General features: G+C 39.5%; 1 protein-coding gene across 1 annotated transcript in view; it reads left to right on the forward strand.

The window, feature by feature from the left end:
• The window catches only part of LOC140464019 (lysosomal alpha-glucosidase-like), a 50063-nt gene that overhangs the window by 8926 nt on the left and 13155 nt on the right, over window positions 1-27982 (forward strand). The window contains exons 3-15 of the mRNA XM_072558623.1: window positions 435-580; window positions 3306-3471; window positions 8317-8413; window positions 8901-9020; window positions 9195-9313; window positions 11346-11477; window positions 14765-14875; window positions 15632-15745; window positions 16421-16505; window positions 16694-16811; window positions 18145-18278; window positions 25818-25969; window positions 27308-27456. Of these exons, the coding sequence (XP_072414724.1) occupies window positions 435-580; window positions 3306-3471; window positions 8317-8413; window positions 8901-9020; window positions 9195-9313; window positions 11346-11477; window positions 14765-14875; window positions 15632-15745; window positions 16421-16505; window positions 16694-16811; window positions 18145-18278; window positions 25818-25969; window positions 27308-27456 (1643 nt within the window). The remainder of the gene's footprint in view (window positions 1-434; window positions 581-3305; window positions 3472-8316; window positions 8414-8900; window positions 9021-9194; window positions 9314-11345; window positions 11478-14764; window positions 14876-15631; window positions 15746-16420; window positions 16506-16693; window positions 16812-18144; window positions 18279-25817; window positions 25970-27307; window positions 27457-27982) is intronic.

Consider the following 27982-nt stretch of genomic DNA (forward strand, 5'->3'; position numbering starts at 1 on the left):
GCTGTGCTTTTCCAGCAACACATTTTTCGGCCAAGATGTGATCAGCTATAATCGTAATGAATGGTACAGTAGGCTCAAGGAGCTGAATTGCCTAATTCTGCTGCTAGTTATTATATTCTTATAACAGTATAGTAGTTATTATCTTATAACTATGAAAATTTATGTACTATTTTATCTGAACAAAAATGAAGTGTGTTGACGCAGTAAAGTTGATTTAAATTTTAGGTCACAACGTTTCTTGTGGGTTACCCATGTTTCTGTGAACATTTTTTTTTGTAGCTCTGTTTGAGGAAGGCCAGAGTTAAAACCTAGACAGCAAGGTATCCTGGCTTAATAGTGCAAAAAGATATAGTTAATGAACTTGCCTGTTAAATTTCATCACATTACACAGATATCAGTTTCTTCCCCCTTAAAACTTGAGTTTGTCTCAACAGATTAAGGATCCAAGAAACAAACGTTATGAGGTTCCTATTGATGTTCCTAATGACATTGAAAAACCTTCAACTGAACTCTACACAGTTAGGTTTTCATCCAGACCTTTTGGCATCATTGTACAAAGGAAATCAAATAACCTTGTTCTGTAAGTCTTTAGTCTTGCTGTTTGCTTTGATGTTATCTTTAACCTGGTGAATGTATACTTCTAAAAGTGAAGTAAATGTAAATGGCATAAGTGCGAGGAATAAACTTTCAATACTGACCCAAGCAAGCTGAATTAAAAATTTAAAAACTGGATATACTCAATAGGTCGGCCAGGTAGCATTTGTGGAGAGAGACACTACGTTAATACTTCAAGTTTGTCTTTATATCAGAATTGGGGGAAGAATAAGAGTGGTGATAGATTTCAACCAAATACAGACATTCTATTCTTCTGTAGTAAGGAAAAATCAGTAAAGTTGTATAATCAAATGCAACAGAAAAGAGAAATTGGGACAATGCAATAGAGACATTGCAGGATCACCTGGAGGAAATGTAGTGCAGGTAATTGTGGAAATCAGCGGATTAATAGCTTAAATAAATAAGGTATTAGCCCAAAGGTATTAATGGATCAAGGAAAAAGCTGGGTTTATGATGTCAAGTCTCATTCAGTCAAGAACTCACCGCATGGTGGAATGTGCACAAGTTGCTTGTTTCTGGCTGAATGCTCTTGACAACATCCAATCTAAGCACTGAATGGCTTGTTGGTATGTAAGCATAACTGTATCTTGTTAATTCCTTGCTTTCCTGTGATGATTTTTGCTTGCTTCCTAAATTCTCACTTTGGGGAATAGATGAGGAAGCGTTGGAGGATTTTGCAATCAATTGGTTTGAAGCATGAACGTTTCTTCACTGTTCAAAGTCCCAGTCAAGGGTACATGTCACAAAGCTGGTCCTTTTCTCTAAAAGCTGTTCCTTTCTCAAGGATACTGTGTCCTTGGTCTTTTCTCAGAGGGGTTGTAACCAGGCCGGGCTCCGATTATGGCTGGGTTTTGTACAGAGATGCAAGGCCTTTTTGTTTATACGTAAACAGATGAGACTTTTAGCCTAAAGCTTTTATGTTTTTAGAAGTAACCTATGTAGGTCAAGGGGATGTGGTCAGCTCTCTAGCTGAGCAGTTCAGTTCAGAACTAGTCAGGGAGTTCAGCTGTGGAGCTGTGTGGCAACAGGTTGCTAGATTCTCTCTCCTTCTGCCCTTTTAACTTCAACTTGTAAGCCTTTGTTTCATTTTTACTGTGTTTAAGGGCTTTGCTTATTGAGATTGTTGTGTATATTCAGAACAGCATAATAAAGTCTAGTTTGGATAGACTTGACTTCTGTAGGGGTTCTTTATTCTGTTCTTTGTATTTTTGTTAATAAACATTTCTGTTTTAAAATATGGTAGTCAACTTAGCTAACTTCAGGTAATTTTCACTGTATACTTATCAAGACAAATTGCAAAGTTATTGTCTGTGTTGCCTGCTTAAGAATGTTTTGAGTGGTCTAGCCTAGTCCATAACAGAGACAATCCAAAACCTTGAGGAGTAGGGTGCTATCTACTGAAACACAAGATCTCCTTGACTGAAAATGTGGAAATGTCTGGTCATTTTTTTTTAAAAATGTCAAGTTGTTGCCAGTTTTGTAGCTGAATTGGGCTTTACCTGAGTTATTTCAGTGAGTTTTGAAGTGTTATTCTTGAGCACTACAGCATAATCTTATTAAAACCTATAGTGGAAAGGCGATGGCCTAGTGATATCATCACCTCGACTGTTAATCCAGACACCCTGGTAATGTGCTTGGTTTGAATCCCACCCTGGCAGATGGTGACATTTGAATTCAATAAATATCTGGAATTAAGAATCTATGACTACTATAAATCCATTGCCAATTGTCAGAAAAACCCATCTGGTTCACTGACATCCTTTACAGCAGGAAGTGTGCCGTCCTTACCTGGTCTGGCCTACATGTGACTCCAGACCCACAGCAATGTGTTTGACTCTCAACTACCCTCTGGGCAATTAGGAATGGGCAAGAAATGTTGCCTAACCAGCAACACCTTCATTGTGTTACAAAATTTTAAAGAACATCTTCACTGCATTGAGTACACTTGGCTGTTTGTATTGTCACATCTCCAGCAAAAGAGAATCTAACGAATCCCATACTATCAACATCATGGAGGGTTACTATTGACCAGAAACTGAGCTGAATTTGCATCGTTAACACTGGCTACAAGAGCTGGTCAGAGGCTTGGAATCTTGTAGAGAGTATCTCACATCCTGACTTTTCAAAGCCTGTCCGCCATCTACAAGAGCATGATGGAATACCCCACTTGCCTGGGTGTGTGCAGCTCCATGCTCCAGAAGCTTGACATTACTCGAGACAAAACAGACTGCTTGATTGACGTACATATCCATAAGAAAATTCACTTCCTCTAGCACCAATGCTCAGTTGCAGCATTGTGTACCATCTCCAAGATGCAGTGCAATGCAGAAACGTACCATGGCTTGAGACAGCATCTTTGAAACTTTCAATCACTACCATGTTGAAGGACAAGGCCAGCAGATAGGAAAACACTATGGTCCTGAGTTGGAAATATTGCTGTTCCTTTTGGTGTTACAGGGTCAAAAACTTGGAACTCTCTCCCTAATTGTATACCTACACTAAGTGGACTGCAGTGATTCAAAGAAGCAGCTCACCACTTCCTTCTCCAGGACACCCAGGGGTGGGAATGAACAAATAATTTTGAAAGCTTTCAGGAAAGCAAATCTATGCAACAATCTGAAATGTGTATTTTTTTCACTTGTTTCATTTCTCAGCTGTTCACTTAATATATTCTTTTTTTTTTTGTTTAGCCTGAACACAACAGTGGGGCCGTTGTTTTATGCTGATCAGTTTCTGCAGATCTCTACCTCCCTGGCCTCAAAGTACATCTCTGGTCTGGGAGAGCACATGACAAACCTGATCCTCGATCTTAATTGGACTCGATTAACTCACTGGAACAGAGATCAAGGACCTCATGTAAGTTAGTTAGCCCCTCTGTTGTTGCAATGTTAGACCACTTCTGGACTGAGAAGTGAGAGGAAAACCTTTTGTCAAAGTATCACTAGAAAGCAGAGTCCTGATATCACGTGTGTAACAAATGGAACCTGTGGGTACCATGGCATGTTTTTCCTTGTGCTTTCTTTGGCAAAAATTCTGTTTTGGGCTCACTCTTTTGTACTACACCGGTGTATTAGGACATCATTAATTTGGGTGTATTCTGGAGCATTCCACAGAGGTAAGAGAACACATGGAACTAAGTCAGTGCAGTGCCTACGGCCAGTGGTATTTGGGGACCACTTGAAGCTTACCCAAATTTGTGTTGATGTTTTAGGAATCTCAAAATGGTGCCCTTCTGTCTCCTGTTTTGTAGCATTTGTTGTTGTGTGAAGAAATAATATTCACAATGCAGTGAAGTCTTATGATCATATTTCACTTGCAACTGAATAAATTGGGGAAAATTATGTTCCGGGTCTAATGACTGAGATAGTGAAAACATTGTCGAGTAGGTAGGTACCGACTTTCCTATTTATAACCCAGCACTTTAATCTGCCATTTTCTGTCCTACAAATTTTGTTTCTTATTCAACTACATCTTGATTTTCAATCGCATATACTTCATCAAGACCATGTATTTCCAGTTTGATGATACCCCATTACTGTGACTATCAAAACTTCCAATATTATTTGGTTGAACTTTTCAAATGTTCTCGTCATGGCACAGTGGCTAAGTGATTAGCACTGCTGCCTCATAGCACCAGGGACTGAGGTTCAGTTCCAGCCTCGGACAACTGTGCAACTCCACATAGACATTCCTCCCCTGTCTGCGTGGGTTTCCTACAGGTGTTCTGCTTTCCTCCCACAGTACAAAGATGTACAAGTTAGCTGGATTAGCATGGGAAATGCAGGCTTACAGGGATAAAAATCTGGGTGGGATGCTTTTTGGAGGGTCAATGGCTCTGCATCCACACTGTAGGGATTTTGTTCCGTGAACCCCACAATTTTGACCTGCATGAGTTCTGACCCATTTCTTTCCATGCCAGCTCCTATACTTTGTCAGTCTTGTGTTCTGTGGCCTCCCGAGTTTCCCATTACCACAAATAAGTGACTTTAAAATCCCACTATGGCCATTCGCCACCCTGTCACTGAAACAAGATGACCAATGTTGCTGAATTAGTAAGGGTCACTTCAGTTTGCTAGAGGGAGTGGGTGGTTTGCTAGAGCCCATGGTTGGAGTTCTGTGCTGACTCCTGTGTGTGATTTGGTGCAATTGCATATAATCCGGTGGCAGTGTGCTGGGGGTTCCCTGCCATTTCTATCTCAACGTGATAGAATCAATGGTCAGAAGGCTTTGTTTCCCTGCCATCTGCTGTGGCCATTCAGTGGGTGATGAATGCCCTCTCTAGGCTGCCTCCTGTGGCCCCTTTTTTTTTTTTGAAGGGTTTGTCATGCAGGGAACGTGACTAACAAAGCCCAAATGGTGGCACAGAGGGCCCCACACTTCCTTTTGCTGTTGAACCCACTACATCCAAACACCATCCCCTTCCCACCATCACTCTCATCTAGCTTGGGATCTGAGCCTGGCTAGATGTTGCACTGGAAGAAACCATTGCCTCCTTGGTAGTTCTTTTGTTCAGTGGCACCCAATGGGTGAGAAGATCCACTTGTGATGCCCATAATCATGGGGAAAGCCTACCACTGGCCTGTCAAGAGCATGAGTGGAACAAAATTGTGGGGGCCTTATTGAAAAGACTAGTTTGGGTTTGGATTGGGTGGAGGAAAGGATTGATGTTGGAGGTTAATAATTGTAGCTTATGCACAATCTCAAAACAGAAATAAAGGCAAGAGGAAACTTGCAGTCTTAAAGTCCCACATGCTGCCCTGGAAATGAGGGAGAGAAAAAACATAAACAGTAAAAGTAAGGGATGCAATCCTTTTTATAATATGGAACACCTGGACACTTTGCTCTGTAATTTCCTCAAGCTTTGGTTGCACCGACTGGACTTTACTATAGACAGACAGGTTTGAGAACAAAAATTCATTCTCCCCATTGGTGTATACCCTCCCGCGTCGACATCACTATCATTCTCCATGTAAATTCCAAACATTTATTGATGGTTTTTTCATGTTTGATAGTAAGGAGTTTATTAGAAGAATTTCAAACCAAGTTCATATTTCCAATTATCCTCTATTTTAAGCTGTGTTCTGTTGGACACCAAAACTTTTAAAAATTAAGGAGTTAGCTATTTGGTCTTTAGTGCTTGATTGTACTTTACATTAGCCATTATTTGATCCAATATGGCATCAATCAGTAGCAATACAGGGAACAAATTTCCACGGATTGAATTGAACACAAAAGAAGATAACTGTGGTTATTGGAGACCAATCGTTACAGCTTCATTAATGGCCTTCCGTAAGAAAATATCAAAGTTAGAATGTTCACGGAACAATATCTAGTCCTATTTAGAACACTCATACTTGTTACAACATGGAGGTGGAACCTTTCTGTTATTTAAACCCAAAAACCCAGAAAGCTCTCCTCATCTCAAAATATAAGTGACAGAGAACTCCCAAACTCTACTATTAAAAGAAAATGACGTCAATTTTTTTTTAATTTCTGAAAGTGAACGTTAAACAAATATTCACATATATCTAAGCCCCCACCCAACTGCTTATTATCTGCTTCCAAATCTATAAAATATGCTGTTCCAATAAGCCACTTAATAAAATTACATCAACTTAATTTCAAAACCGCACAGCTACTCCTCTTCGTCTGGCTGAAGATCTCTCCAGGTTGTCGTCTTTCTTTTCTGAGTATGTTTCATATGAAAAGGTACCTTTTGTTATAGAGAGTGTTTCCTAAATTCTTGGAGAGCAAGATGTTCAGATCTCCAGGCATTTGTCTTATTGGCAGTTGCTTTTTCTCCAATTTTCAAAATGTCTGTATCTTTGTACCCCCAACATCGGATCGTAGCATTGGTTCGATGTTGGCAAAACAATAAATTCTAACTCAATTGTGTTTTAGTATCCTGGAATATAACTTAAACTGGTTAAATGTGAATTGTTGTCAAAACAGCAACCCTTTCACAACTAAATGTTACATATTTTCAGTTTTCCAGCTCACTCTGGGACTGCCATCTAGTCATATCACAAGTGTTTGTAATCTCTGTTCAGAACAACATTCACTCTCCTTTAAAGATACAGCACACGCCTTCAACTTCATGACATACCGAAGCACTCTGTGTGCAACAAGACTTTGGCTTGTAATTAGCAAGCAAGATTCACTGTCCTAGGCAATTTCTATCTCCGAGAGAAGATGGTTGGATTCTCTTAGCACTGCATCCACAAATATTCAGTCCTTCCATCAACAAAGCAGTAATGTATTCAATGTACCAGATGCAAGACATGCATCAATTCTCTTTCAACAGCACCTTCCAAGTCCAATGCTATCATCTCTAAGAACAAAAGCAGCAGATAAATGGCAACTCCAATACCTGCAGGTTTCTGGCAAGCCTTTGACACCCTGACTTGGAAATATTTCACTAATCCCTCAGTGTCACACTGTCAATTCCTGGAACTCCCCTTTTTTTTTTTAGCCGGTATAGGGAAAGTTAATGTACTGTTGGCCTTTGTCAAACGGCATAACAAGAAGGTCTTACTCAGACATGAGTCAGACCACACCTGGAACATTGAACAGTTTTAGCAGCCTTATCCAAGATTGGTGACAGTCGAGAGAAGATTTTGACAGTTGTTCGGTATGGAAGCATTTTCTTATGAAGAGAGGCTGAATATGCTGGCCTTACATGTATTGTTTTCTACTCATTCATGAGATGTGGGTGACACAAGCTAAGCCAGCATTTATTGCCCATCCCTAATTGCTCAGAGGGCAGTTAAGTATCACTAATTTGTCAGTCTGGAATCACATGTCAGACCAGGTAAGGATGGCAGATTTCTTTCCCTAACATACATTAGTAAACCAGATGGATTTTTCCTTATAATTAGGAATTGTTTCATGGTCCTCATTCGACTCTTATTTCCAGACAATTATTGAATTTGGATTTCGCCATCTGCTATGGCACGTCTTCAGATTCATAGTCCAGCAATTGATACCACTAGATCATATGGAGTTTAGAAGAATGAGAACAGACCTTATTGAAAAATAAGATCTTTGGGGCTTTGATAACATGAACTAGTTTCTTGTTGTGGAGGTGTCAAGGACTAATGAGCATAATTTCAGGATAAGAAGTCACTCATTTCAAACTGAAATGTGGAAGATTTTTGTTTTCAGGGTAGTGAATCTGTGGAATTCTTGATTGCAGAGAATATTAAGGCTGAGTCATGAAATATATTCAAGGCTGAGATGGACAGATTTCTAATCATTTGCAGAAATCATGAATTAAGGGGGAAAGGCAGGAAATTGGAGTTGATTATCAGATCAGCCATGATCTCATCAAATGGCAGAGAAGACTTGATAGGCCTAATGACCTATTTCTGCTCCTATGCCTTATGGTCTTCCTAACAACTTTGAGAATTCCTGCAGGAAATGGATTGCAGTGATTCAAGGTGGTAGCTCATGGTGACCTCCTTGATGATGATTAATGGGCAGTAAATGCTGTCCCAGCTTGGACCACATGAATGAATAAAGAAAATACTTTACCATTGACATCCTGAGGGTTACCATTGACCAGAAACTTAAGTAGACCAGCCATACAAAAAAGTAATTAAATTACTCCCCACTTACCCAGTGATTGCAGCTCCAACAATACTCAAAGCTTTGAAACATTTAGATATGATACTTTGACTAACACTGGGTTATTTATTGTAGCCAAATGCCAATTTATATGGCTCACATCCTTTCTACTTGGTGATGGAAGAGGATGGAAAAGCTCATGGTGTTTTCCTGTTCAACAGTAATGCCAAGGGTAAGAAATTAATTTTCTTTAATATGTAGGACAATTCTGTCTAGACCTGTTAAATATTTAACCACTTATCAGATAGTGAACTGCAAGTGAGCACTTTTGTCTGATATGTTGTACTTTGGATTGTACTTGGCTTTTCAAGTTTTGCTCTCTCTACCTGTCTACCTTATCAAAATAGCTGTAATAAGTACTGAATAGTCTATTTTCTCAGTTGGGCTAATATTTTGTTTTTTCTGGCCATTTTTTTGAAAGATCCAGGGAAATACTCAGGTGTTCAGGTAGTATTTCTGGGGAGAGAAATTGGATTAATGTTGAGGTTGTTAACTCTTGATCATATGCCATGGTGTGTAAATCACCAAACTCTGTGTACAGTTACTTGTTTGCATTATTCCATGGATTGCCATGTTAATTCTATTTATATTAACCATGTAATACTGCTGTTTAAGTTTGTGTTGTTAAGGCAACAAGCTTTTTCTTTTTTTTAATCCAGATGTATTACTTCAGCCAACCCCTGCTCTGACCTGGAGAACCATTGGCGGAATCCTTGATTTTTATATGTTCTTGGGTCCAGATCCAAAAACAGTGATAAGGCAGTACATGGATGTTATTGGTAAGATTAAAACTGCCACTACTTGCTATTTATACTAAATTAACAGATTGAATTCGCACAAACCACAGAAAATTTATTCTGTTATGGTGCATGCATATCGTTCTGTTTCAGGAAAGGTGATTATATACGATGCCATTGTTTATCCTTTTTGTTTCCTCAAAATAACTCCTGTAGGTTATCCAATAATGCCTCCATATTGGAGTCTGGGATTCCATCTATGTCGGTGGGGTTACTGGAGTACTAACATTACTCGGCAGGTTGTTGTGAATATGTCTCGAGCCAATATGCCTCAGGTAAGCTTCAGGTAAAAGTTAATTCTTTGTAAAGAAAATCTGGTTTTACAAAAGGAACAACTGCATAAAGTATAAGCCATAGAGTTGATACGTGATGGAAGCACTGAGCTTCAGCAATAAATCAGATGATACTTTAATTTGCTTTAGAAAGTTCATTAATAGAGATTGCTATTAGAAATATTTAGTCCATTACATGCCCCTCCAAAACCAAAAATATATGCCTTTTTGCAGCAATCAACTGGAATTACAGAAGATAAAAGTTTGTTTTTTTTAATCTTATTGTTGCAAACAAATTTAAAAGCAACATTAAAGCAAAATTACTAAATGGACATTGAAAACCAGAAACTGTTTTCTCACTAGCTTAGTATTACAACTCTTTCACTATGGACTGCATTTTTGAAAGGTGTGCAGTATTACAAGGAATACATCCCGTTATTTCCAACTTTCCAGCAGGCTCATTTCTTCCTGTTACACTGAGCTAAAACTACCAGTGACCTTCAAAGATTGTTCCACCCAGCCCAAGTTTTCCAGATCCAACTTGTTCCAGCAAACTCTGCTTCTGCAGTTTCTTGTTCTTTAAGTCTTCAAGTTAAATCTCCTTCCTTCAAACTCTGGGAAGCCTACTGCTTTGGTTTTAATAGAAAATCACTCTGCTTCCATACAGCAACAAGTGCATTGCATCAACATACAAAAACTTGATATTTCAACAGGTTTATATTTTGCTGTTGCTGTTGGGAAGGGTTTAAAGTAACACAATTGGAATATAGGTATCTGGACAAAATATTAGTGTAATACCTGGATGCTCAAAATACGAGGGGAGAGAGAGAGAGACATATCTCTAGCATAGAAAATAAGAATAGGAAATCAATAAGTTAATGGGTGAAGTAAGAACATAAGTTCTCAAATTTAAATGAGCTACTGTGTGTATGTACATTTGAGAGAGTTTTTGTGGCAGTGTCCATACCTTTGGATCAGGAGGATTGGGTTTGAGTGTTATCTGCTGTAAAGGTGCATAAGAACATCTCTGAACAATCTGATTCGAAAATACCTAGATGGTGTATAGATTGGGTAATTACAGGCAGATCCCCTATTGGGAATTATGATGTGCCAATAATGGAGATCTGGCTCAAAGAAGGGCAGATGTTGGGTGTTAAATATTCCTGGCTACAAGATGTTTGGAAGAGTTAAAAGCAATAAAATGAGGTGTGCAGTTTTTGGTTACCATGATATAAAGGTGCTGGTGTTTGACTGGAGTAGACAAAGTTTTAAAAATCACACAACACCAGGTTATAGTCCAACAGGTTTTTTGTTTGTGGAAGCACTCGCTTTCTGAATGCTGCTCCTTCAGGTAGTTACCTGATGGAGTAGTGCTTCCAAATAAACCTGCTGTACTATAATCTGGTGTTGAGTTTTAATTTTGTTTTTGGTCGAGGAGAGTCAAAGAGGTCGACAGCACAAAAAAAAAGGCCTTTTGGCCCATCGAGTCTGCACCAGTTAAAAACAAACCCCTAACTAGTCTTAATCCCCTGCAGTGCTGGAGAAAATGTCTTTCAAGGATGAAATCAATCTGGGCAGAGTTAAGGAATAAAAAGGGTGCAGTTACATTATCTATACAAAAGTTACTATGGGGGAGGATGTTGAAGAACCAGGTTTCAAAGAAAATGCAGAGATGCAAACATCAAAGTCCTTGTAATAGGGCTTTTTAATTATCTATACATAGACTGGGATAGTGATTGTGAAAAGTGCAGCGAGGGGTAAGTGTTTCCTGATTTGTGTTCAGGAGAATTTCCTATAGTAAGTGCCTAGTCCAGTCAAGGTGAGCACTGCTAAACTTAGTGCTTGGGAATAAGGTGGGACAAGTTTCCTCCATAGAGTCAGAAGTGGGAATGTGCAATCATCAGCAAACAATGTTCATCACCGTTTACTACTCTGACATTGAAGCAATCCAAAACTGGAGATCACTATATTTAGATATTGACTACCAGCATGATACAGAAGTATCATACTTTTATAATGATATACCCATCTGCAGGATGTGCAGTGGAATGATCTGGATTACATGGACCAGAAAAAGGACTTCACTTACAACCTGCAGTACTTCGCAGACTACCCACAGATGGTGAAAGAATTTCACAAAAAGGGATTGAAATATGTAATGATTGTGGTAAGCAGATGCATGCAAAATATGTACAATTCAAAATTAATTCAACCATTAATTTGATTCATATATAACAAATGGAAATGTTCAGGTTTGACACAGTTTGCCAACATTTTAATATAGATACATTTCTTCCATGACTCCTGTTCTATTTTTTTTTCATGTCCCACATCCAAATTGTTCTTTAGCTGTATGAAATACAGATTTCTCCAATGTATGAGGTAATGAGGCAATGGTGAACTGATTTAGTTATATTTCTTTTATGAAGAAGGAAGTACAGGGTTTTGCACATTCCAATCCAGACTCTAAGATATGTTTCCTGTAACGGTGGGAAAGGGAGGGGAAATTGTAATGCATATCTGCAGTAAATTTAGTTTTAAAATGGATTTTAGTAAATGACTCGATAGCATTCATGGAACGTGTTAACACCAAGTATGCAAACCAAATGACCGGTAAGAAGTAATGTTACATTTCTGAGCAGACCTAAACCGTTTTACCTTCCTTGGCAAAACATTTAGTCCCAGTTGGAATGGAAGTCTGCATCTTTACAAACAGAATGTCTTCACAGCTACAATAAAACAATGTATTTTATATATTTAAATTTTTGTGGTGAAATGAGAGAACTGTTTTAACACCTGTGACCTTTTTTTTAATGGATTGATACATGTCTTGAAAAGTTAATCTGACGCTCATAACAGGTTTTGTACATTCAACTGTTTGAATAAACAGTAATTGAAACTGTAGATGAATTGGAGCTGAAAGATTTTGTGTACGCGTGCAGTTGGATGACAACAAGAAGTCTATGAAATAGTGACTGGCTACTGATTGCAAAAGCCTTTTGCCAGCCAGAAACTGTCATTGTTGCTTAGGTAACTGAACAGTTTGGGGCTAGGAACAAAATAGGGAGATGTGTTTTCATCTCCACAAGAGTTCTATCTGTTTGTTCTCTGCAGTCAAAACCTATTTTAAACCTGTAGTAAACCAGTTCATTTATCCCTTTAGTTGTTGTAAGCTCTGACTTCTAATTGATAAGTCAGACTTTTAACAATAGAACCAATCACGTTTGTGTCTCTTGGAAAACCATTGGAATCATGGGGAGAAAGATGATTTTTTTAAAGGAAAAAGTAGGTCTGACCAACGTAAGAATTAAAACAACAGCCACTGAACTTTGCTCTTAATCTTTTTGTCCTGTTTGTGTAAGGAAACTGCAATTTTAATTTGTAGAGTTATGTGCTAATAGTTTATGACTACTTGTAATAAATAATAATTCTTGTTTAAGTACAGAAACCAGGTCTGTGCTTTGAATCAACCTGGTCTGAAAATCAGGTAAATTGAATAATGAGTTTTGAGAAGACTTGTAGCTCAGGTTGAGGTTCTGGATATAGGTTTGCTCGCTGAGCTGGAAGGTTTGGTTTCAGACGTTTCATCACCAAATGCGGTAACATCATTAGTGAGCCTCCGGATGAAGCACTAGTGGTATATACCACTTTTTATTTGTGTTTAGGTTTCCTTTGGTGGTTGATGTCACATCCTGTAGTGATGTCACTTCCTGTTTGTTTCCTTTTTCTCTCTCGGGGTGGTAAATGGGATCCAAGTCAACTGTTTGTTGAGAGAGCTCTGGTTGGAGTGCCATGCTTCTAGGCGTTCTTGTGCGTATCTCTGTTTGGTTTGTCCCAGTCAAAGTGGTGTCTTTCCTCATCAGTATGTAAAGATACTAGTGAGAATGGATCTTGTCTTTTTGTGGCTAGTTGATGTTCATGTATCTTGGTGGCTAGTATTCTGCCTGTAACAAACGCTGCATTGGACAATCATCCCAACACCCATAAACAAAGCTGCACTAGAACATTATTTCAACAAGCCCCAACACACTGCAGCACAGAGGAGGAAAGAGGAGGAAAATCACCTTTACAGTGTATTCAAAAAGAATGGGTATCCAATGAACGCAGTCTGCTAACTTCTCAGCAACAAACCCAAACAAGCAGACATAACACATCCAGAAACTATTCTCCCATCTCGGAAATGACTGCCAGACTGCTCAGACCTCTTGGCATCATGGTAGCCCACAAACCCACCAACACACTAAAACAGCAGTGAATTAACTTGAAAGACCCTACACTGACAACAAGCAAAACCAATGTCATCTATAAAAAACCTGCAAGAACTGTTAACAAACACTACATTGGACAAACAGGCAGAAAACTAGCCACCAGGATATGTGAACATCAACTAGCCACAAAAACATGATCCATTCTCACTAGTATCTTTACATACGGATGAGGAAAGATACCACTTTGACTGGGACTACACATCATCCTAGGACAAACCAAACATAGACAAGCATGAAATGCCATGCTTCTAGGAATTCTCAACTGGAACTCTATCAACAAACACATTGACTTGGGTCCCATTTACCACCCCCTGAGAAAAAGAATAGGAAATGACATTACCACAAGAAATGACATCACCAACGCAAGGAAACCTAAACATTTAATACAAAGCGGGCCATACCACCAGTGCTTCATGTAGAGGCTTACTGATGTTACCTAGTATGGTGACAATATGTCTGAAACCAAACCTTCCAACTCAGTGAGCAAACCTACATCCAGAATTGGATAATATTGTGTATATATTTCAAAAAATTTTTAAACTTTGTGATCACTTCAGCAATAGGAGTACGTTTGGTTTCCAACATGTCATCCCAGTGAACTGAGGTAGGATTTCTCTAATTTGGATTTTTTAATTTATCTAAAATACACAATATGAGCGTATAGCAAGAAATCCTTCAGTCCCTCATGAACTTGAGCAGATTTAAACAGTAGGGCTTCTTTAATATGTTTGTGAGGGCAAGATGCGTTGATCTTGTTGGTTGGGAAAAATAAATTTCATAATTTTGTTGCAGTGGTAGTGCCCCTAACTGATTATTCTATTTAACACTTATTCTGAAAAATGAAAACACCAGCATGTAACTGGGATAAAACACTGCATAAGAATTAGCATTTATTTGTCCTTCATAAATATTTCTGGTCTTGAATATACCAACTTTATATTGGGTACAATTCAATGAACGCTGGCTGCTGTGTGTTCCATCAACTAGGTGTTTTTTTTTAATGTGAACCAGCAATGTTCACATGACAACCTATCTTGCTCTTCCCAAAGTGAGTTTCAAGTGAGCTGTTATTATACCATGTGAAATCCTTTTGTCACTTTGTTTTCAAGTTCAGTTGTACGTTGTGTCTCTCCAACACTATTGTATTTAAGAATTGTCAATACTGATGGCTTTTTTGCTTCTGTAGGATCCAGGTATCAGCAGTACACAGACAAAAGGAACATATAAGCCATATGATGATGGTGCAAAGAGAGGCGTTTTCATTAAAAATGAAACTGGCCAACCATTAATAGGAAAGGTCAGTGCAGCAATGAAGTCTGGATTTTGTATCTGAATCTTCTGTAACGTAATTAAACATCAACTACAACCAATCAAGTACATAAAACAGAACAGCACCTTTTACTGAAATGTGTATTCTTTGAGAACATTTCATTTCAAAATCTGCTAATCCTGTACCTGTAAATAAGTGAAGGTCTTTCAAATAGTTATTGTCATTAATAAATTATTATACTGTCAGTGGTTTGTTATTGTTGGTGAGTTAGTTTTAAATGTGTACCTTCCAGATACCATCACTTTAAACTAATCTTATACAAGCCACTGTCATAAAGCATCTCTGATTTTGAGAGATATGCTTTTGTAAAAATTGATATTTATGAACTAATTGAATTTAAATTGCCAGTTGCTGTGACTGGATTTGAAGAGCATTAAGCTTGGACCTCTCGATTACTAATCCACCATTGACAAGTTATTTTCGCATCAGGCTAGTTTGAAAACTGGGTGGTTGGCAAGTTGAAATCCAAAGGCATGTTTAAGTGTATGAGACAAACAGAAATTGCTGGAAAAGCTCAGCAGGTCTGGCAGCATCTGTGGAGCAAAATCAGAGTTAACATTTCGGGCCAAGTGGCCCGCCTTTCGGTCCTGAGGAAAGGTCACTCCACCCGAAACATTCCACAGATGCTGCCCGACCTGCTGAGCTTCTCCAGCAATTTGTTTCTCCCTGATTTACATCTTTTGGTTCTTAATGCTTAAATGTATTCTTGTTTGTTTTATTTAGGTTTGGCCTGGTCCAACTGCCTTTCCAGATTTTACAAACCCAGACACTCATTCCTGGTGGTACGAGAACATCAAAGAATTTCATGATAAAGTGTCATTTGATGGCATGTGGATTGTAAGTATGTAAATCGAATTCAAAAAATAAAGATGAAAAGATTGTTAAAATTGAATGAAGTAACTATAATGTGCACCAGACAGCTACTTTAAGAATACATTTTGTTGTGAGAAATAATCGAGTTACACTGTTCAAAATGAAGTAATTCAAATAATTTGTCATTTTCTGGTTTTGGTGTCTTCATTAATTCAAATTTATTGATTAATGGAAATGCCTTTTAATGTACAGAATTCAGGCTAAACTTCATATTTGCAGTAAAATCTAACTATTTGGCAGTACTGAAAATACCCAACTGTAACAGGTAATTGGGTGCTGCCTGATTGAATCATAACATTGAAATCCTTAAGAAGGTTTTCTGAAGAAAATGACACTTTTTTTTTTCACCACTTGTAACAATGTTACCCTTGATATAACTTTTTTTCCCTCTGGTATGTTCTGCTGTGCATAGCCGAGCCTGATGGGATAGTGAAAAATTGAATTGAGTATGTATTTCCACTATTATATATTTCAAATTATAAGCCTTTAATAAAACCATAAATCTGTCCTGTTGTTAGCAGCAGTCAGTAGAGATGGTTTAAAAGGTACAAGGAAAATTCACCTGTTTGGCCATGAGATGAACAATGTTCCTTGGTTGTCAGTGCTGGAAAAAATAAAAATGAGCTGTTTGTTTCACAGGATATGAATGAACCATCCAATTTTGTTTCTGGAGCAATTAATGGCTGTCCGAATAACAATTTAGAAAATCCTCCTTACGTACCAGGTAAAAGATAATTAATGTGCATAACAAATGCTTTCCTTCTCCCAAGCCTGTCTATACCATTCCTTTACTTTTTGTTTGCCTTTCTGCACATGCTAATTTATCTGATTTGTCCATTTTTCTAGAGTTTAATTTTTGTGGGAGAGATTTTAAATAGCTCACTGTAAACATGATGATTTTTTTGTTTGCAGGTGTGACTGGAGGAAATCTGAGGTCTCGCACAGTGTGTATGTCTGGAAAACAATATTTGTCATCCCATTATAACCTACACAACCTTTATGGGTTGACTGAGGCCATTGCTTCTCATAAGTGAGTGACAATTGAAAAAGCAATGCATTCATTTGGACTGGACACATGCATAGTCATCTGTGTAATTAGGGTTTTTTTTAACACTATTGAGTATCTTAAAAGTTTGCAAAAGCAAAACTTTTGAACTCAGTTTCTGTCCAAAATATTGAAGAACTGGATTTTCTTTGTCTGAGTTTTTAATGAATATTGTCAAGCCAATCCACTGAAGCTTGATCCTGCCTTTACTAAGTGTATACTTTCAGCCTTATTCACTGAATAGTGATTACACAAAAGAATTTGGATGTAGGTTTGATCACTGACCTGGAAGGTTCATTTCCAGATGTTTCATTACCCTGCTAGGTAACATCTTCGGTGGGCCTCAGGCAAAGCAATGCTGAAAATTCCTGCTTTCTATTTTGTGTTTGGGTTTGAAACATATAAATAGAAAGCAGGAATTTTCAGCATTGCTTCACCTGAGGCCCACCGAAGATGTTACCTAGTAGAGTAACGAAATGTCTGGAACTGAACCTTCCAGGTCAGTGAGCAAACCTACATCTAAAACCTCAACCGGAGCTACAAATCTTCTCAAAACTCGCTAACACAAGAATTTTGCTGCATAGTCCCCATCTAAGCCAAGGTACTGATGACAATTGTAGCACTGGAAAATTACTCTTTCAAATCAGCTGGCTTAACGCAGCCCAGTAAACCGAGGCCTTCATATCAATGATTCAGCTCCTGATGAGACACATTCAGACATTGCGAGGTGCCTCTGATTTGAAATTGGCAGCATTCTGGCAATTGTATAAAAGCCAGAGTTAAAATGTTGCCTCTGGATGTGTTTTGGTCACAACACCTGTTGCTGGCCAATTTGCTGCATTGGTACCTATTGGAAATGTCAAATCTTCCTGTGAAGTATGACTTGAGAGTGCCCAGGAATTTTGGGATAATCCTCGAGTGCTTCAGCTTTCTCTAAATTCTAGGCACGACAGTATCTGTGATATTGTGATGTTTGTCCTAGATGGTTCCATCTGTACAGTGATAATACTCTGAAAGTGAGGTTAAGGTGGGCCCACAAGTTGTACAGAAGCCATGATATCATTTGGGCTATTGGCTATATTTTTTTCATAAGGATAGTGGAGAGATGCCAACAGAAACAATGGATGCATGTTGCTATTAATCTTAAGATCATTATTGAAATGGTTTAAGTTACTTGTTTTAAAGTAAAGCTGATGCATCATTAAAGTCAGAAATAATTGCTTAATTTGAAAATAGATCTGTAATTGGCAGTTATCAGTAATGAATGGTTGTGCATTTTAAACAGCATTTGTTTTAACATTGTCTCTTTTGCATGGAGTGCTTTGATCAAGGTGATTGGAAAACGTCCATTTGTGATTTCAAGGTCCACGTTTCCCAGTCATGGTCGTTATGCTGGCCACTGGACTGGAGACATTGCAAGTGGCTGGAAAGATATGTATTATACTATCCCAGGTTTGGAAATTAGACTAGACTCTGATTTTGCCATTTATTTGTTCTTTCTCTGTGGATATTACTTGACCTACTCAAAGTTTCTGAGGATCTTAATTGGAGCTTTTTATGGCTTTGAAAATATGTAACTGCTAATCTGTTTAGTTTTAGATTCCAATGGTTATGTTGCCAGTGTAAGGTGTGACTTTTAATAGTCAGAAAGTTATGGGTTCCTATATTTTCCTTGAGTTGAACTTGAAAGTTAAGAATGACATTCCAGTGTAGTATTGAGGGAGACCTGAAGGTCATTTAGAGTCAGAGATGTTCAGCATGGAAACAGACCCTTCGGTCCAACCCGTCCATGCCAACCAGATATCACAACCCAATCTAGTCCCACCTGCCAGCATCCGGCCCATATCCCTCCAAACCCTTCCTATTCCCATCCAAGTACCTCTTTAATGTTGCAATTGTACTAGCCTCCTCCACATCCTCTGGCAGCTCATTCCATACACGTACCACCCTCTGAATGAAAAAGCTGCCCCTTAGGTCTCTCTTATATCTTTCCCCTCTCACCCTAAACCTGTGCCCTCTAGTTCTGGACTCCCCAATCCCAGAGAAAAGACTTTGTCTATTTATCCTATCCATGCCCCTCATAATTTTGTAAACTTCTATAAGGTCACCCTCAACCACCGACGCTCCAAGGAAAACAGCCCCAGCCTGTTCAGCCTCTCCCTGTAGCTCAGATCCTCCAACCCTTGTAAATCTTTTCTGAACCCTTTCAAGTTTCCAACATCTTTTCGCTAGGAAGGAGACCAGAATTGCATGCAATATTCCAACAGTGGTCTAACCAATGTCCTGTACAGCCGCAACATGACCTCCCAACTCCTGTACTCAATACTCTGACCAATAAAAGAAAGCATACCAAACGCCTCCTTCACTATTCTATCTACCTGTGACTCCACTTTCAAGGATCTATGAACCTGCACTCCAAGGTCTCTTTGTTCAGCAACACTCCCTAGGACCTTACTATTAAGTGTATAAGTCCTGCTAAGATTTGCTTTCCTAAAATGCAGCACCTCGCATTTATCTGAATTAAACTCCATCTGCCACTTCTCAGCCCATTGGCCCATCTGGTCCAGATCCTGTTGTAATCTGAGATAACCCTCTTCGCTGTCCACTACACCTCCAATTTTGGTGTCATCTGCAAACCTACTAACTGTACCTCTTGTGCTCACATCCAAATCATTTACGGAAATGATAAAAAGTAGAGGGCCCAGCACCGATCCTAGTGGCACTCCACTGGTCACAGGCCTCTGGTCTGAAAAACAACCCTCCACCACCACCCTCTGTCTTCTACCTTTTGAGCCATTTCTGTATCCAAATGGCTAGTTCTCCCTGTATTCTAGGAGATCTAACCTTGCTAATCAGTCTCCCATGGGGAACCTTGTCGAATGCCTTACTGAAGTCTGTATAGATGGCATCTACTGCTCTGCCCTCATCAATCATCTTTGTTACTTCTTCAAAAAGCTCAATCAAGTTTGTGAGACATGATTTCCCATGCACAAAGCCATGTTGACTATCCCTAATCAGTCCTGTCCTTTCCAAATACATGTACATCCTGTCCCTCAGGATTCCCTCCAACAACTTGCCCACCACTGAGGTCAGGCTCACCGGTCTATAGTTCCCTGGCTTGTCTTTACCGTCCTTCTTAACAGTGGCACCACGTTAGCCAACCTCCAGTCTTCCAGCACCTCACCTGTGACTATTGATGATACTTCTCTAACTTCCCACAAAGTTCTCGGGTACACCTGATCAGGTCCTGGGGACTGATCCACTTTTAACCATTTCACAACATCCAGCACTTCCTCCTCTGTAATCTGGACATTTTGCAAGATGTCACCATCTATTAGGTGAGCACTTTGGGGACAGTGACCACAATTCGGTGACTTTCCCTCTAGTGATGGAGAGGGATAAGTGTACACTGCAGGGCAAGAGTTATAGCTGGGGGCAGGGAAATTATGATGCGGTGAGGCATGACTTAGGATGCGTGGCTTGGAAAAGGGAAGTGCGCAATTGATAATTGGCGCTTGTTCAAGGAGCAACTATAGAGTGTCCTTGATAAGTATGTACCTGTCAGGCAGGGAGGAAAGGGTCGTGTGAGGGAGCCGTGGTTTAATAAGGAATTAGAATCCCTTGTTAAAGGGAAGAGGGCAGCCGATGTAAAGATGAGGCGTGAAGGTTCAATTGGGGTGATAAGGTAGCCAGGAAGGGTCTGAAGAGAGAGCTAAGAGCAGCAAGGAGGGGACATGCAAAGTCCTTAGTTGGTAGGATTAGGTAAAACCCTAAGGCTTTCTATAGGTATGTCAGGAATAAAAGAATGACTAGGGTAGAAATAGGTCCAGTCAAGGATAGTAGTGGGAAGTTGCGTGTGGAGGCTGAAGAGTTTGGGGAGACACTGAATGAATACTTTTCGTCAGTATTCACTCAGGATCAGGACATTGTTGCCGATGTGAATACTGAGTCACAATTAATTAGAATGGATGGCTTTGAGGTATGTAGGGAAGAGGTGTTGGAAATTCTGGAAAGGGTGAAAATAGATAAGTCCCCTGGGCCTGATGGCATTTATCCTAGGATTCTCTGGGAAGCAAGGGAGGAGATTGCAGAGCTATTGGCCTTGATTTTTATGTCCTCGTTGGCTACAGGAATAGTGCCAGAAGACTGGAGGATAGCAAATGTGATTCCCTTGTTCAAGAAGGGGAGTAGGGATAACCCTAGTAACTATAGGCCGGTGAGTCTCACTTCTGTTGTGGGCAAAGTCTTAGAGAGAATTGTAAGGGATAGGATTTATGAACATCTGGATAGGAATAATGTGATCAAGGATAGTCAGCATGGTTTATGAAGGGCAGGTCGTGCCTCACAAACCTTATTGAGTTCTTTGAGAAGGTGACCAAGGAAGTGGACGAGGGTAAAGCGGTAGATGTGGTGTATATGGATTTTAGTAAGGCATTTGATAAGGTTCCCCATGGTAGGCTACTGCAAAAAATACGGAGTTATGGCATTGAGGGTGAGTTGGAGGTTTGGATTAGGAATTGGCTGACTGGAAGAAGACAGAGGGTAGTAGTTGATGGTAAAGGTTCATCTTGGAGTGCAGTTACTAGCGGTGTTCTGCAAGGATCTGTTTTGGGACCATTGCTGTTTGTCATTTTTATAAATAACCTGAAGGAGGGGCTAGAAGGTTGGGTGAGCAAGTTTGCGGATGATATGAAAGTGGGTGGAGTTGTTGACAGTGAGGATGTGGCAGGTTACAGCGGGATCTAGATAAGCTGCAGAGCTGGGCAGAAAAGTGGCAAATGGAGTTCAATGTAGGTAAGTGTGAAGTGATTCACTTTGGTAAGAGTAACAAGAAGATGGGGTACTGGGCTAATGGTTGGATACTTGGTAATGTGGATGAGCAGAAGGATCTTGGTGTCCATGTACACAGATCTCTGAAAGTTGCCACCCAGGTAAACAGTACTGTGAAGAAGGCATATGGCGTACTGGCTTTTATTGGTAGAGGAATTGAGTTGCGGAGTCCTGAGGTCATGTTGCAGTTGTATAAGACTCTGGTGCGGCCACATCTGGAGTATTGTGTGCAGTTTTGGTCGCCATGCTATAGGAAGGATGTGGAGGAACGGGTGCAGAGGAGGCTTACCAAGATGTTGCCTGGTATGGTAGGAAGATCGTGTGAGGAAAGGCTGAGGCACTTGGGGCTGTTTTCATTGGAGAAAAGAAGGTTTAGGGGTGACTTGATAGAGGTGTACAAGATAATTAGGGGTTTAGATAGGGTTGACCATGAGAACCTTTTTCCACGTATGGAGTCAGCTATTACGAGGGGCATAACTTTAAATTTTAAAGGGGTGTTAGGTATAGGACAGATATTAGGGGTAGATTCTTTACTCAGTGAGTCGTGAGTTCATGGAATGCCCTGCCAGTAGCAGTGGTGGACTCTCCCTCTTTATGGGCATTTAAACGGGCATTGGATAGGCATATGGAGGATAGTGGGCTAGTGTAGGTTAGGTGGGCTTGGATCGGCAAAACATCGAGGGCCAAAGGGCTTGTACTGCGCTGTATTTTTCTATGTTCTATTTCCCTACAGTCTATATCTTCCATATCCTTTTCCACAGTAAATACTGATGCAAAATATTCATTTCGTATCTCCCCCATTTTCTGTGGCTCCACACAAAGGCCACCTTGCTGATCTTTGAGGGGCCCTATTCTCTCCCTAGTTACCCTTTTGGCCTTAATATATTTGTAAATTCCCTTTGGATTCTCCTTTAGTTCTATTTGCCAAAGCTATCTCATGTCCTCGTTTGGCCCTCCTGATTTCTCTCCAGTATACTCCTACTTCCTTTATACACTTCTAAGGATTCACTCGATCTATCCTGCCTATACCGGACATATGCTTCCTTCTTTTTCTTAACCAAGCCCTCAATTTCCTTAGTCATCCAGCATTCCCTATACCTACCAGCCTTCCCTTTCACCCTGACAGGAATATACTTTCTCTGGATTCTTGTTATCTCACTTCTGAAGGCTTCCCACTTTCCAGCCGTCCCTTTCCCTGCGAACATCTGCCTCTAATCAGCTTTTGAAAGTTCTTGCCTAATACTGTCAAAATTGGCCTTTCTCCAATTTAGAACTTCAACTTTTAGATCTGGTCTATCCTTTTCCATCACTATTTAAAAACTAATAGAATTATGGTTGCTGGCCTCAAAGTCCTCCACCACTGACACCTCAGTCACCTGTCCTGCCTTATTTCCCAAGAGGAGGTCAAGTTTTGCACCTTCTCTGGTAGGTACATCCACATACTGAATCAGAAAATTGTCTTGTACACACTCAAGAAATTCCTCTCCATCTAAACCTTTAACATTATGGCAGTCCCAGTCGATGTTTGGAAAGTTAAAATCCCCAACCTTATAGATAGCTGGGATCTCCTTACAAGTTTGTTTCTCAATTTCTCTGACTATTGGGGGTGTCTATAATACAATCCCAATAAGGTGATCATCCCTTTCTTATTTCTCAGTTCCATCCAAATAACTTCCCTCGATGTATTTCCAGTGTTTTGTGAGAATCTTTAGATGCGACACTAAACCAGCCTGCCTTTTCAGATGGACGTAAAAGATCCATTGGCACTCTTTTGAAGAGCATTCCTAGTGCCCTGGCTAATATCTGTCCCTTAACTAACATTACATACAGTTTGTTTGCTGTTTTTTTTCATGTTGTTTGTGGGAACTTGCTGTACATAAATTGACTGCCATGCTTCATTTTTTAAGAGTAACTAGACAGTCAAAAGTATTTACAGTAATTGGTCCTGAAATACTTTGGGCGCCAGGCTTTCATAAAAGGCACTAAATGTAAGTTTTCCTTTCAGTCAATTAGTACAAACTGATATTAGACAAACTCCAGGTTACTAAGCAGAGCAGTGATTTGGATAAAAAATAGAAATGCAGGTTTTGAGAGAACCGATCTAAGAACAAAGAAAATTTACAGCCCAGGAACAGGCCCTTCGGCCCTCCTAGTCTGAGCTGATCCAAATGTACTGTCTAAACCTGTTGGTCAAGTCCTAAGCATCTGTATCCCTCTGCTCCCCACCTCCTCGTGCATCTGTCCAGACGCATCTTAAATGAATCTACCGTGCCTGCCTCCACCACCTTTGCTGGCAATGCGTTCCAAACGCCCACCACCCTATGTGGATCTTAGTCAATAATACCTTATTACCTTGGATAAAGTGACCTGGAGGGAGGAGGATTAAAGTAATAAAGTTTAAACATGACTAAATCTTTACAATGCATCTGAGGAATTAATAGTACGATTAGAAATAAATGGGTTCAATGCTAATCACCACTAATAAAGATATGGTTACAAGGTGACCCAAGTTGTGTGTGTCCAGCAGAGACATTAGTACAGTTAGAGGTGAGTGTTGCAAAGATAATATGGGGATTTGAATCTTCAGATCAGCTGAGAGACTAAACTTTGGGGGCATGATGTAGTAGTCACTATCAGAATTAAGTCTGTATCATCATGGACTGAAGTTCAGAAAATCTTTTCACTTAACATTGTGAATCATGCTTCTCTATCTGTGAAGCTGTGAATTCTGTTTTTATTCATTTGTGGGACTTAGGTGTCACCAGCTGGTCAGCATTGATAGCCCATCCCTATTTGCCCTTGAGAAGATGGTGGTAAGCTGCCTTCTTGAATCGCTGCAGTCCACTTGGTGTGGGTTGACCCACAATGCCGGTAGGGAGGGAATTCCAGGGTTTTGACCCAACGACTGTGAAGGAATGGCAGTATATTTCCAAGTCAGGGTGGTAAGTGGCATGGAGGGAATTTGCAGGTGGTGGTGTTCCCAAGTACCTGCTGTCCTTGTCCTTCCAGGTGGAAGTGATCGTGGATTTGGAAGGTGCTGTCTAAGGATCTTTGAATTTTTGCAGTGCATCTTGTAGATAGTACACACTGCTGCTACTGAAAGCTGTGATGGAAGGACTGAATGGCACCACACCAAAAACAATCAAGCAGGTTGCTTTGTCCTGGATTGTGTCAAACTTCTTGTGTTGGAAGAGCTGCACCCATCCAGGCAGTATTCCATCACACTCCTGACTTGTCTTGTAGACGGTGAATAGACTTTAGGGTATCAGGAGGTGAGTTGTTCACTGCAGTAACCCTAGTCTCTGACCTGTTCCTGTAGCCACTGTGTTTATGTGGTGAGTCCAGTCGAGCTTCTGGTCAATGGTACCCCCAAGGATGTTGACAGTGGGGAATCGGTGATGGTAATACTGATGAATATCAAGGGGCGGTAGTTAGTGTCTCTTATTGATCATAGTCATTGTCTGTCTGGCATTTGTGTGGCACGAATGTTACTTGCCACTTTGTCAGCCCAAGCCTGGATATTGTCCAGATCTTGTTGCATTTGAGCATGAACTGCTTCAGTATCTGAGGAGTCGCAGATACTCAGAATACTCAAGTATCAGATATTTTCAAGATGGAGATTGATAGATTTGTGAACATAAAGAGCATTAAGGAATGCGGTTACTGTGGGAAAGTGCTGTTAAGAGGATCAGCTAAAATCTCATTAAACAATAAAGCAAGTTTAAATGGCCTGCTGCTCACTTTTCCTGTGACTATTCAGCAACATGCTTGCTTGAGAATGTATGAGAAGTTCTGAATTGTCTGAGGGTAGCTCATAGTCATTCCTCAAATACATTTTTGCTTTCTGATATTTAATGGTAAGTTTTAATTATGCTTTGATATATCAAAACATATCAGTAACATTAAAAAAATTGTGAGCAATAAAGATATTATAGCCATTCTTGCTTATATCTCTAACTTCCATACAGTATGACTCTCTCTGGCTGTATATAAAGATAAATTCTGGTTTAAGCATAATGTAAATTTGAGAGTATGGTGTATGCAAGCAACAAAAGAATTAAAACCTTTTTAATAAATTTTCAGTAGAATAATCATTAATTAGTAGCTTTGAATTGTAAAATAACAAAGATAAAACTCTGCATTATTTTGTGTATTTCACAGCAATAATGCTGTTTAACATGTTTGGAGTCCCCCTTGTTGGAGCAGATGTCTGTGGTTTTCATTGGACCACCACTGAAGAACTCTGTGTGCGCTGGACGCAACTTGGATCATTCTACCCCTTTATGCGGAATCACAATGACTGGAAACAACCGGTTAGTCCTTTAGAGACCATTAAGTAACTGACATTGACTTATTGAATTACCAATTTTAGTTATTTTAAAAGGGTGTGTGTATGTAGAATACCTTTTTCGAATGCAGTGTGAAATTAAAAGATTAATCATTAGAATTCTATCCAGTTATAGATCCTGTGAAAAAAACTTTCAGAGTTACCTATACCATTTCTAAATGGAAAAGGATATTAATTCCAAAGCAAAGTTTACCCTGTGTCATTCTTTTAGTTTTTAACAATGTTTGGTAAGAAGCTGAACTCTCTGAAGGAGGGTTTGGGAGAAGAGCAACTTTGAAAGGAAATTTTTTTTAAGGAATAACTTCTAAAAGTCCAGCATTTCGGAACCATTTGGACTCTCCCTTCCACAATATTGGAGCTTCAGTTCCAGTCTGAATCTGGATTTGAAAGAGGAACATTTGTCTGAGAAACTGGTGCGTGGCTGTGTTCGGGAAGTAGGTGGGAGGCATAAGACCATGATTGAGATCAGAAATAGAGACTGGATACAATTGAAAACAGGGAGTAGACGAGCACCCATTCACATAGCAAACACCATTAGAACAAATCTTGCACTGGTCAGGGATTATATGCCTCATTAAAACAAAGCATTTGATTGATTGACTTTCTTGAAAGGCTTACTGTATACAATGGGAAAGACACCATGAGGGAAAGGAGTGAAAATTCTACTGAAGCTCAGTCTGAGATCTTTTGGATGTTGCCCTTTTATATTAAAAAAAATTAGCATCTAAGGTTTTAAGATTAGGGTGCAGGAAGCGTGCTCTGCTATTTCAAAAAAAGGCTTCCAAAAGAATGAAAGCAAAAGCACTTATAAAGCTAAAAACACTAAGTAGATCTGAGTCGAAATTGTGGTGCCAGAAAAGCACAGCATGTCAGGCAGCATCCGAGGAGCAGAAGAATTGACGTTTCGGGCATAAGCCCCTCATTGGGAACGAGGCTCACTTTTTCCCACCTAAGTAGATCTGGCAGCATCTCGTCAGAGATAGTCAATATTTGAAATTGGATATAAATTGACTTCGAGACTTGAATATTAATGTAAGCAAAAATTAGTTCCAGGCCATCCTCACACTCAGGTATGTTTGAGGATTTGTCCAAAGTCAGCTGCTGGTGATGCCTTGATCTGATCTTGTAGCTCATTTCTGTGATCTGCTTCTGCATCCTCATTCGTTCAATAGTTTCGAAGGTTGAGACCTAATATTAGTCTCATTCATTTCACAATCTCTATAAAACGGTTTCTCATGTAAATGGACGTTTTACCTCTGGATGTGAATACCAATTGTAAAATGAATTTGATTTTGTTTTCCAGTCTCAGGAGCCATACGTCTTCAGTGAGTCCGCACAATCAGCAATGCGAAAAGCTCTCTTCTTGCGATACATGTTGTTGCCTTTCCTCTACACACTTTTTCACAAAGCTCACTCAGCTGGAGAAATGGTTGTCCGGCCATTGTCATTTGAGTTAGTTGCCTTTTTTCAATTTCTATGTATTTTAAAAAAAGAAATCTTCCTGAGTGAGATTGGTAATTAATAGCTGTACAGAAAGCTGAATTGACACTAATTCAAATCTTGTTTTGCCTATGGATTAATTTTAGTTCAGTATGATTTTAATCCAAAACGAGAACACGTGGAACCAGAAGTGATCATGATTCATGTCAGTAATGAATGGGAGGTAGAAGACAGTTGGAATAAAGGACTTGCTTAGAATACACCAAAAGTACTGTAAGCAAGTCGGAAACTGCATTTAAGGAAAGCTATGGAATATTTGGAGCAATGATTTACCAAGGTGATGTCCAGACTCCAAAATACAAATTACTCAAAGATTACATAAACTAGCATTGTATTTCTTTTCGGCACATTCAGTGATTTTAATTAAAAGTTTAAGATAATGGAGGAATAAGTAAAGAGTAACTAACTGTCTAGAGAATCTTGGGCAAAGAGGTATTGTCTGCATTTTGGAAGCAGACCATTCAAGAGTGAAACTGGG

This window comes from Chiloscyllium punctatum, chromosome 39 (genome assembly GCF_047496795.1).
Source record: "Chiloscyllium punctatum isolate Juve2018m chromosome 39, sChiPun1.3, whole genome shotgun sequence".
Classification (NCBI taxonomy): Eukaryota; Metazoa; Chordata; class Chondrichthyes; order Orectolobiformes; family Hemiscylliidae; genus Chiloscyllium; species Chiloscyllium punctatum.